The sequence below is a fragment of the Lepisma saccharinum genome, chromosome 1 (genome assembly GCF_977018435.1).
Source record: "Lepisma saccharinum chromosome 1, izLepSacc3.1, whole genome shotgun sequence".
Lineage (NCBI taxonomy): Eukaryota > Metazoa > Arthropoda > Insecta > Zygentoma > Lepismatidae > Lepisma > Lepisma saccharinum.
This window is the reverse complement of record NC_139229.1, coordinates 8,222,446-8,236,521: the sequence shown is the minus strand read 5'-3', so window position 1 is coordinate 8,236,521 and position 14,076 is coordinate 8,222,446. Positions and strand designations below refer to the sequence as shown.

Sequence of the window (14,076 nt, the reverse complement as noted above, 5' to 3'; positions counted from 1 at the left end):
TCAATGTCTGCGTGTCAGCTTGAATACGTAAGGCCTGGCATTTGAGTTCTATATTCACAAGATTCATTCCTCCCTCGGCAAAAGGCAAACAAAGTAACACATGTTTCACCCTCAATATCTGACCATTCCAAATAAACCAATTTACTGCACTCTTAAGTTTATTTATATCTAGCTTCCGTAGTGGGAGGATTTTTGCCATGTACCATACCTTTGAGAGTGCATACACCTGTACAAAGGTCACCCTTGACTGTAAACTAAGGCTGCGAAATTTATTTGTTTGTAATATCGCTTTAACCCCAGTTAATACTCTATCATAATTTAATTGGATCATACTTTGAATAGAGTGCGTATATATTATACCTAGTATACGTATCGTTTGTACAACCTTAAAATTACCTCGCTGCAAGTGAGAATGAGCCAAATTTAAATTCAAAATTGACGATTTTGCTTGGTTTGTTTTTAATCCCGACCATTTTCCAAATTTCTGTAATACTTGACATGTTTCATCAATATCCGACTGTTCATTTATTAATACAGTAACATCGTCAGCATAAGCTAACACCTTAATGGTAGTAGAGTGTATGTTAATTCCTTGAACTTTTCGGCCTATTTCAGAAAGAATGGGTCTCAGTGCAATACAAAACGCTAACATCGACAAAGGATCTCCTTGTCTTACACCTTTATAAATATAGAGTTCTTTTGTCAGAAAACCATTTATTTGAATTTTTGCTGTTGCATGACTATAAAGACTTTTAAATACTGAAAGAAAATGTCCACGTATACCGTAGCCCTGCAAAACTTTAAATAGATATTCATGATTTATCGAGTCAAAAGCACGTTCAAAGTCTAATGCTAATATAGCATTTTCAGAATTTTTGTTCTGTAGTCTATAACATGTAATTACTTCACGCATCGTTTGTAAAACATTTGTGATTTTCTTATTTAAACCAAAAACATATTGATCCTCTCCTACTAATTTGTCGACATAAGGCATAAGTCTGCCAAGCATACATCGCGCCAATATTCTGTAATCCGTACAAAGCAGGGTGATGGGTCTATAATGACCAGCTTCGCTTGGTTTTGGACATTTTGGGATTAGAATTATAATACCCGTATTGGAAGATTTACCCATTTGATACTTGCTAAACACTGCATTTATCCAGTCCGTTATTGTTTGACCCATCAATTTCCAAAAGGTTTGATAAAACTTATTGGGTATCCCATCCCAACCAGGAGCTGAAAATGATTGCCCTACCTTAACCGCTCGAAACACTTCCTCACTTGTATATTCTTTGTTTAAGTTTTCACTTTCTTCATCTGTAAAAACCTCCGATTCGGATGCCAATGCATCCATTAAAGCTCCATTGTGTGACGCTGGTTGGGAATATTGTTGCTCAAAATAATTATAAATGCAATTACGTATTTCAGGGGCTGAATTGATATTTGTTCCCCCATTATCAAATATTTCACTAATACATTGTCTTTTAGCATTTTTTCTTTCATGAATTACATGGCTGATAGAGGCGACCTCATCGTTGTCAAAATGAGGAAGTCTACTACGAATTTTGACCCCTAGACGCCTTTCTGCAGTCATTTTTAACAGTACAGCTTGTGTACGTTTGACTTCAGTTTGCACTTTTTTCCCATCTGTTGCTTGCTGAATTTGTTCACGCAACACCCTGTAGTAAAAATTATATTTATTTGTCCAATCTCTCGACCGTTCCTTACAGTAACTGATACAAAATCTTTTTATTCCCGGTTTGAGTATCTCCTCCCACCAGCGGATTATATCTATCCTCCTCAGACGGTGTGTTATCCATCTCGACCATTGGTCATTAAATGCTTGTTGGAAATTTTTCTCATTAAGAATTGAAGCATTTAATTTCCAACAACCGTACCCTCTAGGGACTATTGGAATGTCCACATTTATCATCATAATGACAGCACTGTGATCTGAAAAGCATGTAGGTGTTATACTGATAGACTTTACGCACTGACGTAATGTGGGTGTTACATAAAATCTATCCAATCGGGATGCACAATTGTCACGTATATACGTGAAACCCCTCTGCCCAAAACATTTATCACTCCAGACATCTGTGAAGTTAAAGCCAGTTACTAATTTTTGCAATGAATTCGACGTGTTAAATCCAGGTCTTTGATCCTGCGGATACAATACACAATTGAAATCTCCCCCACATATTATGTGTTCTCTCCTACCCTGCATTTCAACCGCAACTTCCTGCGCAAAAAACTCATCCCTTTGTTTTCTACACTGTGACCCGGATGGAGCATATATGTTATATATCCATACATTTGCAACTTTTGCTGATATGATTCTATTATTAGGATGACATACCACATTTGTGAGGGGAACCGTATTACGTGTTAACAAAGCTGTTCCTGTCGATTGGAAATTTGCATTATTATGAACTCTGATCGTTGGGGAAAAATTGAAATTCATTTGTCCACATTCTTGGAGAAATACAATATCTAATGATGCTTGTATAATAAAGTCCTCTAACGCCGCCTGTTTTGTAAGGGATTTCATTTTGTTTATATTTATCGTAGCAAAACGAAGGGTCGTAATCATAAATACTATGAACAAAATTTTTGGGATTGGGTATTCCCAATACTTATACTTCCACCTTTGCCCCATCTAAGAGTAATAGTTCTTACACTATTTTTATATGCCCCTAATGTTATACACCAAAAATTAACAAACACACTAACAATATTATTTTAGTAGGGGGGGAGGAAATACCCCTTCCCTTTGTATACCTTAATCCATAAATAACTACCACCACGCAATTCATTATCATTAACTTACTGACAGTCCAATAAAAATATTCATTCCAAATAATACTATTTTCTAATCTTAAAGTGATTACCTGTATCCAGTATTCACAAACTTTCATGGCCTATCGGACTCGGATCAATAACCATGTCTTGTACATTTGTTTTTACATGTCGCAATGATCGTCTTTTCGTCCGGTTGCTGCCTGACGCTTTCCTTATACTCTTTGGTCGTTTTTGTGAGCCGGAAACCGAACGACCCGTACTACTTTGGACACTTCCACTTTCACTATCCGTTTCCGAATCTTTTTCCTGTTCAGCTTCTTGTCTGAAGTCCTTTTGCTTGATCTGATTCTGCTTCCTCTCCTTCTTGCTCTGTAGCACTTCATCACTCGATTCCTCTTGCACTTTAGTTATGTCTTCTTGTCGTCTTAGTGGTCCACCCTTCTTCTGCTCCATAGTATCCAGGGAATTTTCTTCACTTTGTCGCGTAAGTTGAACATTTAACACAGGTTCTTTTGGTTGCTCTTGCATATTTTCTTCAGTTCCTTCCGCGGTCAAAGTTTGTTGATCATTCTTGTGAATATTGTTCTCTTCCTGTATATTTATTCCCTGTTGAAGCCCTTCTATCACCGTCAGTTGTGCTGATTCTTGACTCACATTTATACCTTCGTGTGTAGATGTAGACGGTGCAATTGCTTCGCTATAGGACCGAACTGCACGACCCATGACTTTGAACACTGTTGGTTTCCGTAAGGTACAATTAAACCGCATGTGATCACTACTACCACACCATTCACAAGTTGGGATTTGACCATTATATACTACATGTGCCGTATATTGGCCTATTTTCACAAAGGAGGGAATTGGCTTCTTAATTGCCATCAAAACCTGACGCACCCCATTATACACTTTGTACCTAAATTTGTCACTCCAAGTTTCTGCTTTCAATTCATCGATTGTCCCATATTCACTCAGTTTTTCACGAATTTGTCGTTCTGGCACTTCCAAAGGAAGATTAAACACTCGAACCGACTTCACAATTCGATTCGCATCACTCAGTTTCACTTGTGTCACAGCTCCACTACTATAATAAAAATTCACTTCACCAGTATTTTCTTCTAATATTTTTCTCATTTTTCCCGGACGCACTAATTTCAAAAATACACATTTAATCGTCGTGGGAATTTGTATGGCTGCAATTTCATCCACACTCAGTTTGAATTTATCATGAATAAATTCATGTACTTCCAAAGGACTAGGTTTCAAAGTTCCCGTTTCAAAACTGATTTGTATCGTATTTTCGCGATCCATTCTATACTTTACTTTTGTCCAATTCTTCACTAGCACAGTTCAACAGCACACCCTCTCCCACACGTACGTACCGATTCGCGCTGAACTTTCACTTTTCCTCAAAGCGCAGAGCTCGTACAGCACGACCTACCTGTTCCGCGCTAGGCGCGAGACTGACTGAGCCAATTATATTATATGAGAACAAGCAAAGTATGAAAATTTTCCAGAAGCATTTTCCTAAATATCAGAAATAACCGAATATGGAAGTATTTATCATGTAAATGGGGTGAGGGAGACAGCCCAATAAAAAACAACAGCTAGAAATGCAAATTCTGAGTTGATATCAACCAACATATTAAATCATATGAATGAAACCTATAGGGAAATGTATTTACTATTCTATTTAGGAAAATTAAATACAAGCATACACTCTCGTTACAGCCAAGGAGGTCCCAGTATGGCCTATTATGCTCTGCAACAGATACTTGCAAACGTCAACACAGCAGAAGAACTAGACCAGGTAAGCACAATTACTATATGTACATTCATGGGCATTTCAGCGTTGTGCCGACCCTATTGAAAGCATATGGAACCTTTATAAAACAGAAATGTCCCCGACTATACATTATGTGAATGTATACTTCTCTCATACGAATTAACATAGCAATTATTATAGTCTGGGCGCGTTCCTTAAGACATAACGGAACGCACTGGTCTCATGGATAAGGAGAATCCTTATCTTATCGACTTCAAGAACCTACTAGGGAAAAGCATGAGTCGCGGTGTTTCGTAAAGTTCGATACATGGAACCTGCGGAAGACCATTGCAGACGCCATTGCTCATTCTAATCACATTTTATGGCACACTCATTTTGAGCATGATGCTTCATATTTCTATCTGTTCCAAGTATCATGTATTGTATTTTCCGAACTAGCGCAGTTTGAAGCTACTATGCACGTACAATGACTGCAAGCGTAGACGATTTTCAATGATCAAACCAGCCTTCCAGCCGGTGCGTTTAATGCGAGAACGAACTTACGCAATGCACGACTTTACGAAGGCCTTACGCACTTCACAAGCTTCACGAGAGGACTGCAGGACTGTCAAATTGCCGTAACTCATTCATCGCGTTACAATAAAGCCAGCTTTCGACGAAAGCATTTCCTTTAACATTTTTTCTAGCATAAATGCTACGTAAATGCTTCCAAAAAAGCACGAAAGCATTTTATGGAACATTTCGGCTAGCTGTTGTAATTACAATGTACAATACATACAGCACGAAAGGGACGTCGAGTTACACCGTCAATGCTGTGTGCACGGTGTTTACAATTGAAAAAGCTAAAATATTCTTCCATACGTGTACAGTAAACGTTGTAAAATATGTATTTAATCAGCGCCATTTTTATCTACCTAAAACCATGTAATATGAAGCGATATTCCTCTCGGTTGAAAAGTTATCGTCGTTTAAAAGTGTGAGGTGATACGTTGTTTACATCTCACTTGGCCGCCATTACAACTGCACTCGTGACCTAGAGGTCGCTTCTGATTGGTTACGCTACGAAAAATGCTACGGACCGAGCCTATCCTTGAGAAATGCCATTAAATATGCCATGGCATCTGAAATGACATAACATTTCTCACTTTACACTTTAGCTTTTTGGTCATGCCATAAATGTTAAGATAAATGCCTCCGTCTAAAGCGGGCCTTAGACAACTTTTCGGAACTCGTCTTTGATCCTTTGATGAGAAGGTAGTGGGTTGACTACTCAACACGTTCGATCACCCTCACTGGCGTACGCAGAAAGGTAACTGATGCGGCTTCTGCCCCTCCCGAAATTTTGAGAAAATATTTTTTTATGAAAGCTATAAATAACTTGGAAAAGCCCAAAGTGCCGAATATTATCGCCCCTTAAAATAACCCCCAATTACCATATTTCTCTCTCAACAGCTTTTCAAACAAAATGTTATTTACGAAATATTTTTAGTGCATCCCGCCCCGTAGAGCACAGCTATGAATATCCATCTATAGGTGGGTTTCATGTGACGTCAGGATGCACACATCCGCCATGTTTTCGGCCAATTTTATTTGTCGGTTGCAAGGAAATATCCAGCACGTAGCGTTCGTTACATCTTCACCACTTGCACGTTTGTTTTAAATCAGGAATGTCTGTGTTGGCATCTCCCGCCTGCCCGCTTGAATTCCGTAAGATTACAAGAACTGGCCTCAATCACGGCTGCTTGAATCCACAATGCAACAGTTTGTGAAGTAAGTGAAACACACCTTTACATTTCCAGCCCCCTCCGATATAAAATCCTGCGTACGCTAATGGCCACCGTGGGCGCCAAATTATTATTTACATGATTTTGCATATCATTGTGTACAGTGATTATGTTGCACGGATCAATATCAAATGGTGTCTAACGTGTCCTCTAAAATTACACACGGTTAATATCTTACCATGGCAGCGATACAATGTTTTGCATGTTTCCGAAAATTATATCGCAAGTATCTCTTGGAGTTTAACAAAAAATTCAGTTTTTACTCAATCTGTATGTTGGAATTTATATATATATGTTGCTGTAGAAGTACGCCGTGTGCCAAAAGATACCTTACAACTTTGATGGCGTACACCATACCTTATAATTCACATGGAGGAATATACTTTGTTGCAAGTGATTCACCAACACCTAAAGTTTTTTGTCAGGTATTGAATAAGATGGTACACCATTACACTGGGCCTCAGACGTGAGAGATGTCCTGGACATCTCCAGCACGTTGGATTGGAAGAGATGGTCCAATTGCCTGGCCTCCTAGATCTCCTGACACAACACCCCCTGAACTTCTGTGTTTGTGGGGCTATGTCAAAGACACAGTGTACAGCACTCCTGTCACTGATCTTCATGATTTCAAGGCCAGAATAAGGGCTGCTATTGCCACAGTTGACAGGTATATGCTAGAGAGTGTATGGACAGAGTTGGAATTTCGATTAGATGTTGCGGACTAATACACAATAAAAGCTTCATGCGTTGGTACAAATGGGACATATTATGTTTCTTCATGCCAATTGCAACTTGTGCTGTATGACAGCATCAAAGTTGTACAGTACCTTTTGAAACACTGTGAATAATTTCATAGTAATAATGCTTATTTAAACATTGTAGGTGATAGAATTTGCACGAAACCACCAGGATGACTTGGAGGGATTTTCGCTCGACTCTATAATCTCTGCTGCCCAATCACGTGTGGAGTTTGCGGACAAGCAGTACGATGCTATTGCTGCTTGGTTGGATGCAAATGTGCCATAGCGTGTTTATGCTGGTGCACCGTAGCGCTTGGAGTTTTTGTGTAATCACTGAATAAAGAGTGTTATGAAGGAGATGTTCTTGCACTTTATTCATTATCAATATCAGTCTCTTGTGCTCAAGACTGGTGAACAATATATTATATGGTTAAGGAGAGGATTTTATCTCTCTATGAAAAATATTGTCACTTCCTCCCCCAAAGAAAATTTTATCCCTTGCAAAATATTTTTTTTCTATCCCAGCAGGAATGTTTTTATCCCTAACTCTGTTAACAAACACAACTGAAGAATCGTTGCTGTCCATTAATTGTCCAGTCATCAAAGATTTCCCTGCCGAAAAAGTATGCAGACTTGTGGATTAAAGGACACCATTCTGTAACTGACCAACCTCACCGAACATGTATTAAAATATTCACAAAAAAATTGTAAGTAGGTTAAATGGACATTGAAGCCTGAATCACAAGGAACTGGATATCCAGTAGGAATGCCCTAGTTGCCGCTGGACTGGCTACTCATTTGCTAGTTTTCGCTTCACACGATACTTGTTGCCGTACTTGTAGATAGACTTTTGTTCCCATAAGACATTGCGTAGAGCGGACAATCTGTAAAGATGGACGAGCAATTTGAAGAATGTTGTAGAAAAATTACTGCTTTGTGCTTTTATTAAAAATTAAAAAAAGGAAAGTATGCACTAGAGATTGGCCCGAAAAAATATGGTACTCAATGCGTACCGAACAAGCTTTTTCATTAACTCTGGTATCAGTGGCGGATTAAATACATTCTCTCGGAGGGGGCGGACAGCCATTACGGCGCCCCCCTTCCCCCGTACTTTCGGCGCCCAGCACACTTCCCACACGAACTATGGTCCTACCATATAACATAAAATCACTGTCGTAACGAAAATGTTGGAGACCCAGCCGTGTGTATTTTTTTTTTTTTTTTTTTTTTTTTTAAGACAACATTCATGATAAATGAATTTCGAATAAAATTATTTTTTAAATGTGACAAAAACCATGCTTCCAATTCTCTGCGAGGCCGAGAGATCGGGAGAAGTGTGGCAGGCGGCGCTAGCGGAGTTCCCGACATTTCCGACCAGTAACGTCCCGCTTAAGTTTACCCTCGAAAGCATTTTGCTTCGCTGTCAATCGGAATTGTTTGGAGATTTCGAATGTGCAACGCTGTATCAAGATTACGTTGCAGACTAAACCGTTAAGAGCGTGAGCATTTTTTGCAATCTGAAAGCTCCGAGCTTGAGTTGTTCTTTCCTTCGCGACTACAGGTGCCCTGGATAGAGCTGCGATTGGAGTAAGGAACAGGCCTTGAACCAAGAGCGTGTTAATTTCGCACTGTGCGAAAGAGAAAGAGTGTGTTTTTTGGTAACTTGTCGTGTTACTTCTTTGTGTATTTGCAGTGTGTGTGTGTGTGTTGTGTGTAAGTGAGGCGATTGAAATGCCAGCCGCAAATTCCACGTTAGAACAAAGAATGTTTATGTATGACGCGGAGTAAAGAAAGGAAATTTTTCAAAATGTATTTTCATTTCTGTAACATTTGAAATCGAAATGGCCAATTGTCCCCTGTGTCCCCCTGAAGGTGACCTTGTCCGTCAATATTTGCCTCCCCTAGAATTGTTTTTTGCTAGTTTGCCGAGGAATGCCTACCTGCGGTTGCGCCACTGATGTAGCATGGAGCGATGTGATATATAAAACACACAAGCAACATGTGTAACACTAAATTACATAAATGTTCTCTGAAATGTGCACTCTGCCTTTCTTCCAAACAATTGTTCATGCATGTTCTGGTAAATTACAATACGTTACAGAAAAGACAATACATTGCGAGCGAAGCGAGAAAATAATTTTTAGATCCATTTCTTGCAAACTGAAAACAATATTGATTTAATAGGGCTCAAATAATTCCACGGGGTGCCATGGCATTCTCTCTTTTACAACATTTTTCACTTAGATTGTTCGGCATCCAGGGCTGACTCCCGTCGCCCCCTAGCTACGGTTCTGAACTTGATGAGAAGAAAAGTAGGAATTGTGAGCGAAGCGAGCAGGAAAATTTTACGAAATGTATTTTTATTTGCATAAAATTCGAATCCAGGGGTGGGGGGTAATTCCCCCTACAGGTGCCCTTGGCCGTCAACGTTTGCTCCCACTAGAATTGATTTCCGTCCAAGGTTGGGGAAGGAGCAATGCCCTCTGACTCCCCTGTGGTTACGTCACCGTGTAGCACACTAATCATTCTAAGTTGATTAACATCAATAAAATAAAGACTAATAGATTTCTCAAAAATCAAAATAAATTGATTTTTGATTCCAATAGATGTGACCTTCGTCGATAGTGGCGGGGCGTCAAGCTCGAGGCTTGTCCTTGCCCGATGTAAAGCGACTGAACCACTTTCGCGCTGTGCGCTCACTCACTCATGCCTCTCCAAACGCGGAGCATATTATTCGAGCAGCTGCTGCAGCATTGCTGCCCAATTTGAACTCATACAGTAAACACGGCCGTAAAACGTCCTTTGACACTGACATGTTCCCTTCAGGATTGTAGTTCCTACAGACCTGCTGTGTATGCGACCGAAACGCCTCCCAACTCCGTACTCACTGACGGTTGCCGGGAATGTAAACTTTTGACTTCATCCAGACAGGGTTGCCGACACATGCCGTTTGACTTTCACTTTTCGTTCCAGCGGAACGAACTTTTTTGGATACCTGGTATAACCTACACATTCTCCGAGTGGGTGCCGCATTGGCTGACTTTGTTTGAGCTCTCGGTACTTGAAACAGCTCTTTCCGTGGTCTTACCTTATTATATGGTACATAAAAAGGGATTTCTGAAAGCAGCTGAGAGGAGTCTAATGAGTTGTTTAAAAGTTTATGTAAGAATAGTAACTGATGTATGTTTCTTCTATCGCCTAGGGATTGTACATTGAAGTATTTTTTTAGGGTATGATAAGGAGTATATTTGGGGTAAACGCCGTCTGTTTTCAGTCCTAGGAATCGAAGAAACTTGCTTTGTACATTCTCTATTCTGCTGGTAGTCCTTCGTAAGATACCACAACATTCGCCTTATTGAATAAATAAAATGAGATCCTTAAGAGTCTGTCGCCCCTCCGTCCCCCTTTTTTTCACTCTTGTATGCTTCTTAATTGACACTATGTGTGATATATTTCATTCCAACTGTGTAAATTATTTATCATTATGTGAAAAAATAAAATAGGTCCTTGGTGGAAGTCGCCTACGACGCCCCCTCAAGGGCCTCGGAGGGGGCGTCCCCCTTTTAATCCGCCCTTGTCGGGTATGCATATTCATACATGAGATTCGCAGGATTCATTCACAAATCTTAAAAAAATCAAACATTTAATTTAATAATACGTCAGCCCGACGTATCCCCAGCCGTTATAGTAGGTCTCCGTGACCGGATTACGCTCACTCACTCGGAGCTCCCCAATTTCCTCACGATGGTGGGTTGCCACCGGCCCTATACGTAGGCCGAATAAATTCCGACCAGAGCCGGATTCGAACCTACGCCGTCCCGCAGCGAACGATCTCAAGACGAGTGAACGCCTTAACCCGCTTTTTTTTTTTTAACGAAAATAGGAAATACCCCCTACACGGAGGTATCCCCCACCATTCACACTTTTTCTCAATTTTACACTTTTCAATTCTTACATTTTTTTCCTTTGTTTCTTATCAACTGGACGAACACAAATACCCATGCCTTACCCGGGACTCGAACCCAGAACCCCTGGCGTTGTAGCGCGCTCTGCTAACCACTTCGCCACGGAGGTTGACAGCCCGCTCGGCTATGGAGGAGGACAATTAATTTAATACACTTGTAATAATAATGATTTTCATCTTCGACTAATCATATTTGTCACGTACACATCTCATCGCTTTGCATAAATATCTAAATTTTAATCCTAGCAATACCAGGGGGGGGGGGGGGCTCTCAGGCATATTACATGTATATACATCAATGTAAAAATTCATAAAAAATAGTAATTGTTCTTTGCAATATTTAGAATGACATCGCGTGATTTTTCCCAAAAATGTTCATTAAAAAGTTACTTTATTTCGTTGATATTGTTTATGGGCCTCAAAGGCCTTGGTAATTCTAAGAAAAGATTTCGCATTGATGGTTTAAACGTATTTCAATACATGAGAGGATATATTCAATTGCTAAACTATAGTAACAATTTGATGTAATTAATGTATGGGTAGTAGAAAAAGAAAAAAAATATAATTTTGCTAGAATTTTCGACAGTTTAAGCATTGTTCCAAGTATCAACATTGTAATTGAAGAAAAGTAATAAATGTTACAGTCATTTACTATAATTACTTAAAAATCATTATGTAATTTATCTTTCATGTATAATCCATAACAAAACATGAAAGTAGTGTCTAATTAGTTAACTTATGTGTACAAATGACAGAAAACACACATCAGTCCAGTTTATCTTCACATGGCCAAACTTTGCTCTGATTGGCTGTTCCACAGAATCCAGTCGAGGAAAGCCAAGTAGCAATTAAAGCATGTCCTACTCCTCCAAAGCAGTGAAGCACTCCGCCAGGCAGCCATCACATCCGGGCAGGCAGCCAGATCAGCGCCAACTAACTGGTTACCAGTTCCGTGTGATTCGGCCTTAAGTTTGAACTTGGAAATAGAAATTTGGTAAAGATTTCAGCATTCTAGTTCGATAGTAGTGTACGAGTTTGGGTTTCCTTAGAATGTAAACATATATACGGAGTGTTTCTAAATTACGTGTAAACGTTAGCATAAGATTTAATGACGAAGGCTAGAACCAATGTCTAAGGTACTTAGAACACTAAGGTAATAGTTTAGGTAAGTGACTGGTAACATATTACACACATTTGCATAGCCAAAAAACCTACTTCCCAAAATGAAATGACAAATACGCCTCTGAGTGGACATCCCCCCCGAAGCAAAAAGCTTATTTCGCACAGTGATGGTGCGTATGTGTGTGCGTGCAAGCGTATGCAGGTGTGTGAGAGAGATAGAGACTATTTCTGGCTCACTCGTTCTTCCTTCCCTTATTACTGTATTTCTGTACGTATTTTCATTTTTCATTTCTTTCTGAGGACTTTCATGCCCTCTCTGTACGTAACTTTCGCTTCTTATCCTTCCTTTCTCTATCTCTCTCTTTCGATCCTTAAGTTTTTCCTTGTCTTTGTTTCCCTCCTTATGTTAATCCCCTCTTTTCCCTGCGTGTGAGGAAAAGTGAGTGTGCGTGTGTGTGTCAACCTTCTTCACTTACTGTCTTTCGGCCTTTATCTTTTTCTCATGCTTCTCATACTGCCCACCCCTTCTCTCTCATGCCCTTTATTCCTATTCCACTTTCACTGTATGCCCCATCGTTTCTCCAATACTTTCCTTCTCACCACTCTCTACCTCTCTCTCGCACTTTCTGTCTTCCAGAGACTTGGCGTGCATGTACCCGGTGTTACCGCAGGTAACAGAAATATGTAAAGAATTAAAAAGTTGTTTCAATTAAAGGCGTAACTTGTGCCTAATTTTGAGGGTCCAGAATCAAGCGGGCCTAATTCTGAGGGGGCAGAATCAAACGGTGTCTAATTTTGAGGGCAGCAGAATCAAACTATGTCTAATTCTGAGGGGGCAGAATCAAACGGGGTCTAATTTTGAGGGTGGGGGGCAGAATCAAACTGGGCCTAATTCTGAGGGGCAGAATCAAACGGGGTCTAATTTTGAGGGGAGCAGAATCAAACTGGGCCTAATTCTGAGGGGCAGAATCAAACGGGGTCTAATTTTGAGGGGGGGCAGAATCAAACTGGGCCTAATTCTGAGGGGCAGAATCAAACGGGGTCTAATTTTGAGGGTGGGGAGCAGAATCAAACTGGGCCTAATTCTGAGGGGGCAGAATCAAACGGGGTCTAATTTTGAGGGTGGGGAGCAGAATCAAGCTGGGCCTAATTCTGAGGGGGCAGAATCAAACGGTGTCTAATTTCGAAGTGATAGAATCAAACCTGGAGCTTAAGTTTGGATGAAGAGTCTCGAAAAGTTTTCAATTCAATAAATACAGCGTCCTGCGTCCAGGATTATTTGCTAAATAACTGTGAGATTTGCGAAATCACAAATGGGTCATTCCACGTCAATTCATCCAGGCCATGTCACCCACCATCCCCGATTGTGATGAAATTCGTTATACTTATAGAACTTTTGATGCTGATTACGAAAACGACAATTTTTTTTAAATTGGTCAAGGGGATCAGAAGTTACGCGCTTTTTAAGATCTCCGTGTATGCCACATGCGGCTCCACTTTGAATGACACGCATTAGATTATAAACGATCGTATCTTCCCTCGGGTTTACCGTAGAAACTTCAAGTTTGTTTTATTTTGTTCAGAATAATATAAGCTTTCATTTAAATAACGTTTCAGATGAATGCATCAATAAACATGTATTTTTATATATAGTGTTATGTATTTTTTTAGAAAAATAAATGACTAATTTCAAGAGCGAATTTCATGCAATACCCCCCCCCCTTTCAATTTCCACCCAATTTTATATGTAGATAGCTCAGAGTGTGTACTAATGCCTGATGAAAAAATGGGGACGGGCGGTTCAGAGACAGGGTGATAAAAAATAATTTGCATAAAATGACATTAAAAGTAAATATTATTAAAAATGCTTATGTATTTAGC

General features: G+C 39.8%; 1 protein-coding gene across 1 annotated transcript in view; it reads left to right on the top strand.

Moving 5' to 3' along the window:
* LOC145992449 (uncharacterized) overlaps positions 1-14,076 on the top strand; it is a 118,902-nt gene that overhangs the window by 23,351 nt on the left and 81,475 nt on the right. The window contains exons 14-15 of the mRNA XM_083128854.1: positions 4,531-4,609; positions 7,252-7,380. Of these exons, the coding sequence (XP_082984980.1) occupies positions 4,531-4,609; positions 7,252-7,380 (208 nt within the window). The remainder of the gene's footprint in view (positions 1-4,530; positions 4,610-7,251; positions 7,381-14,076) is intronic.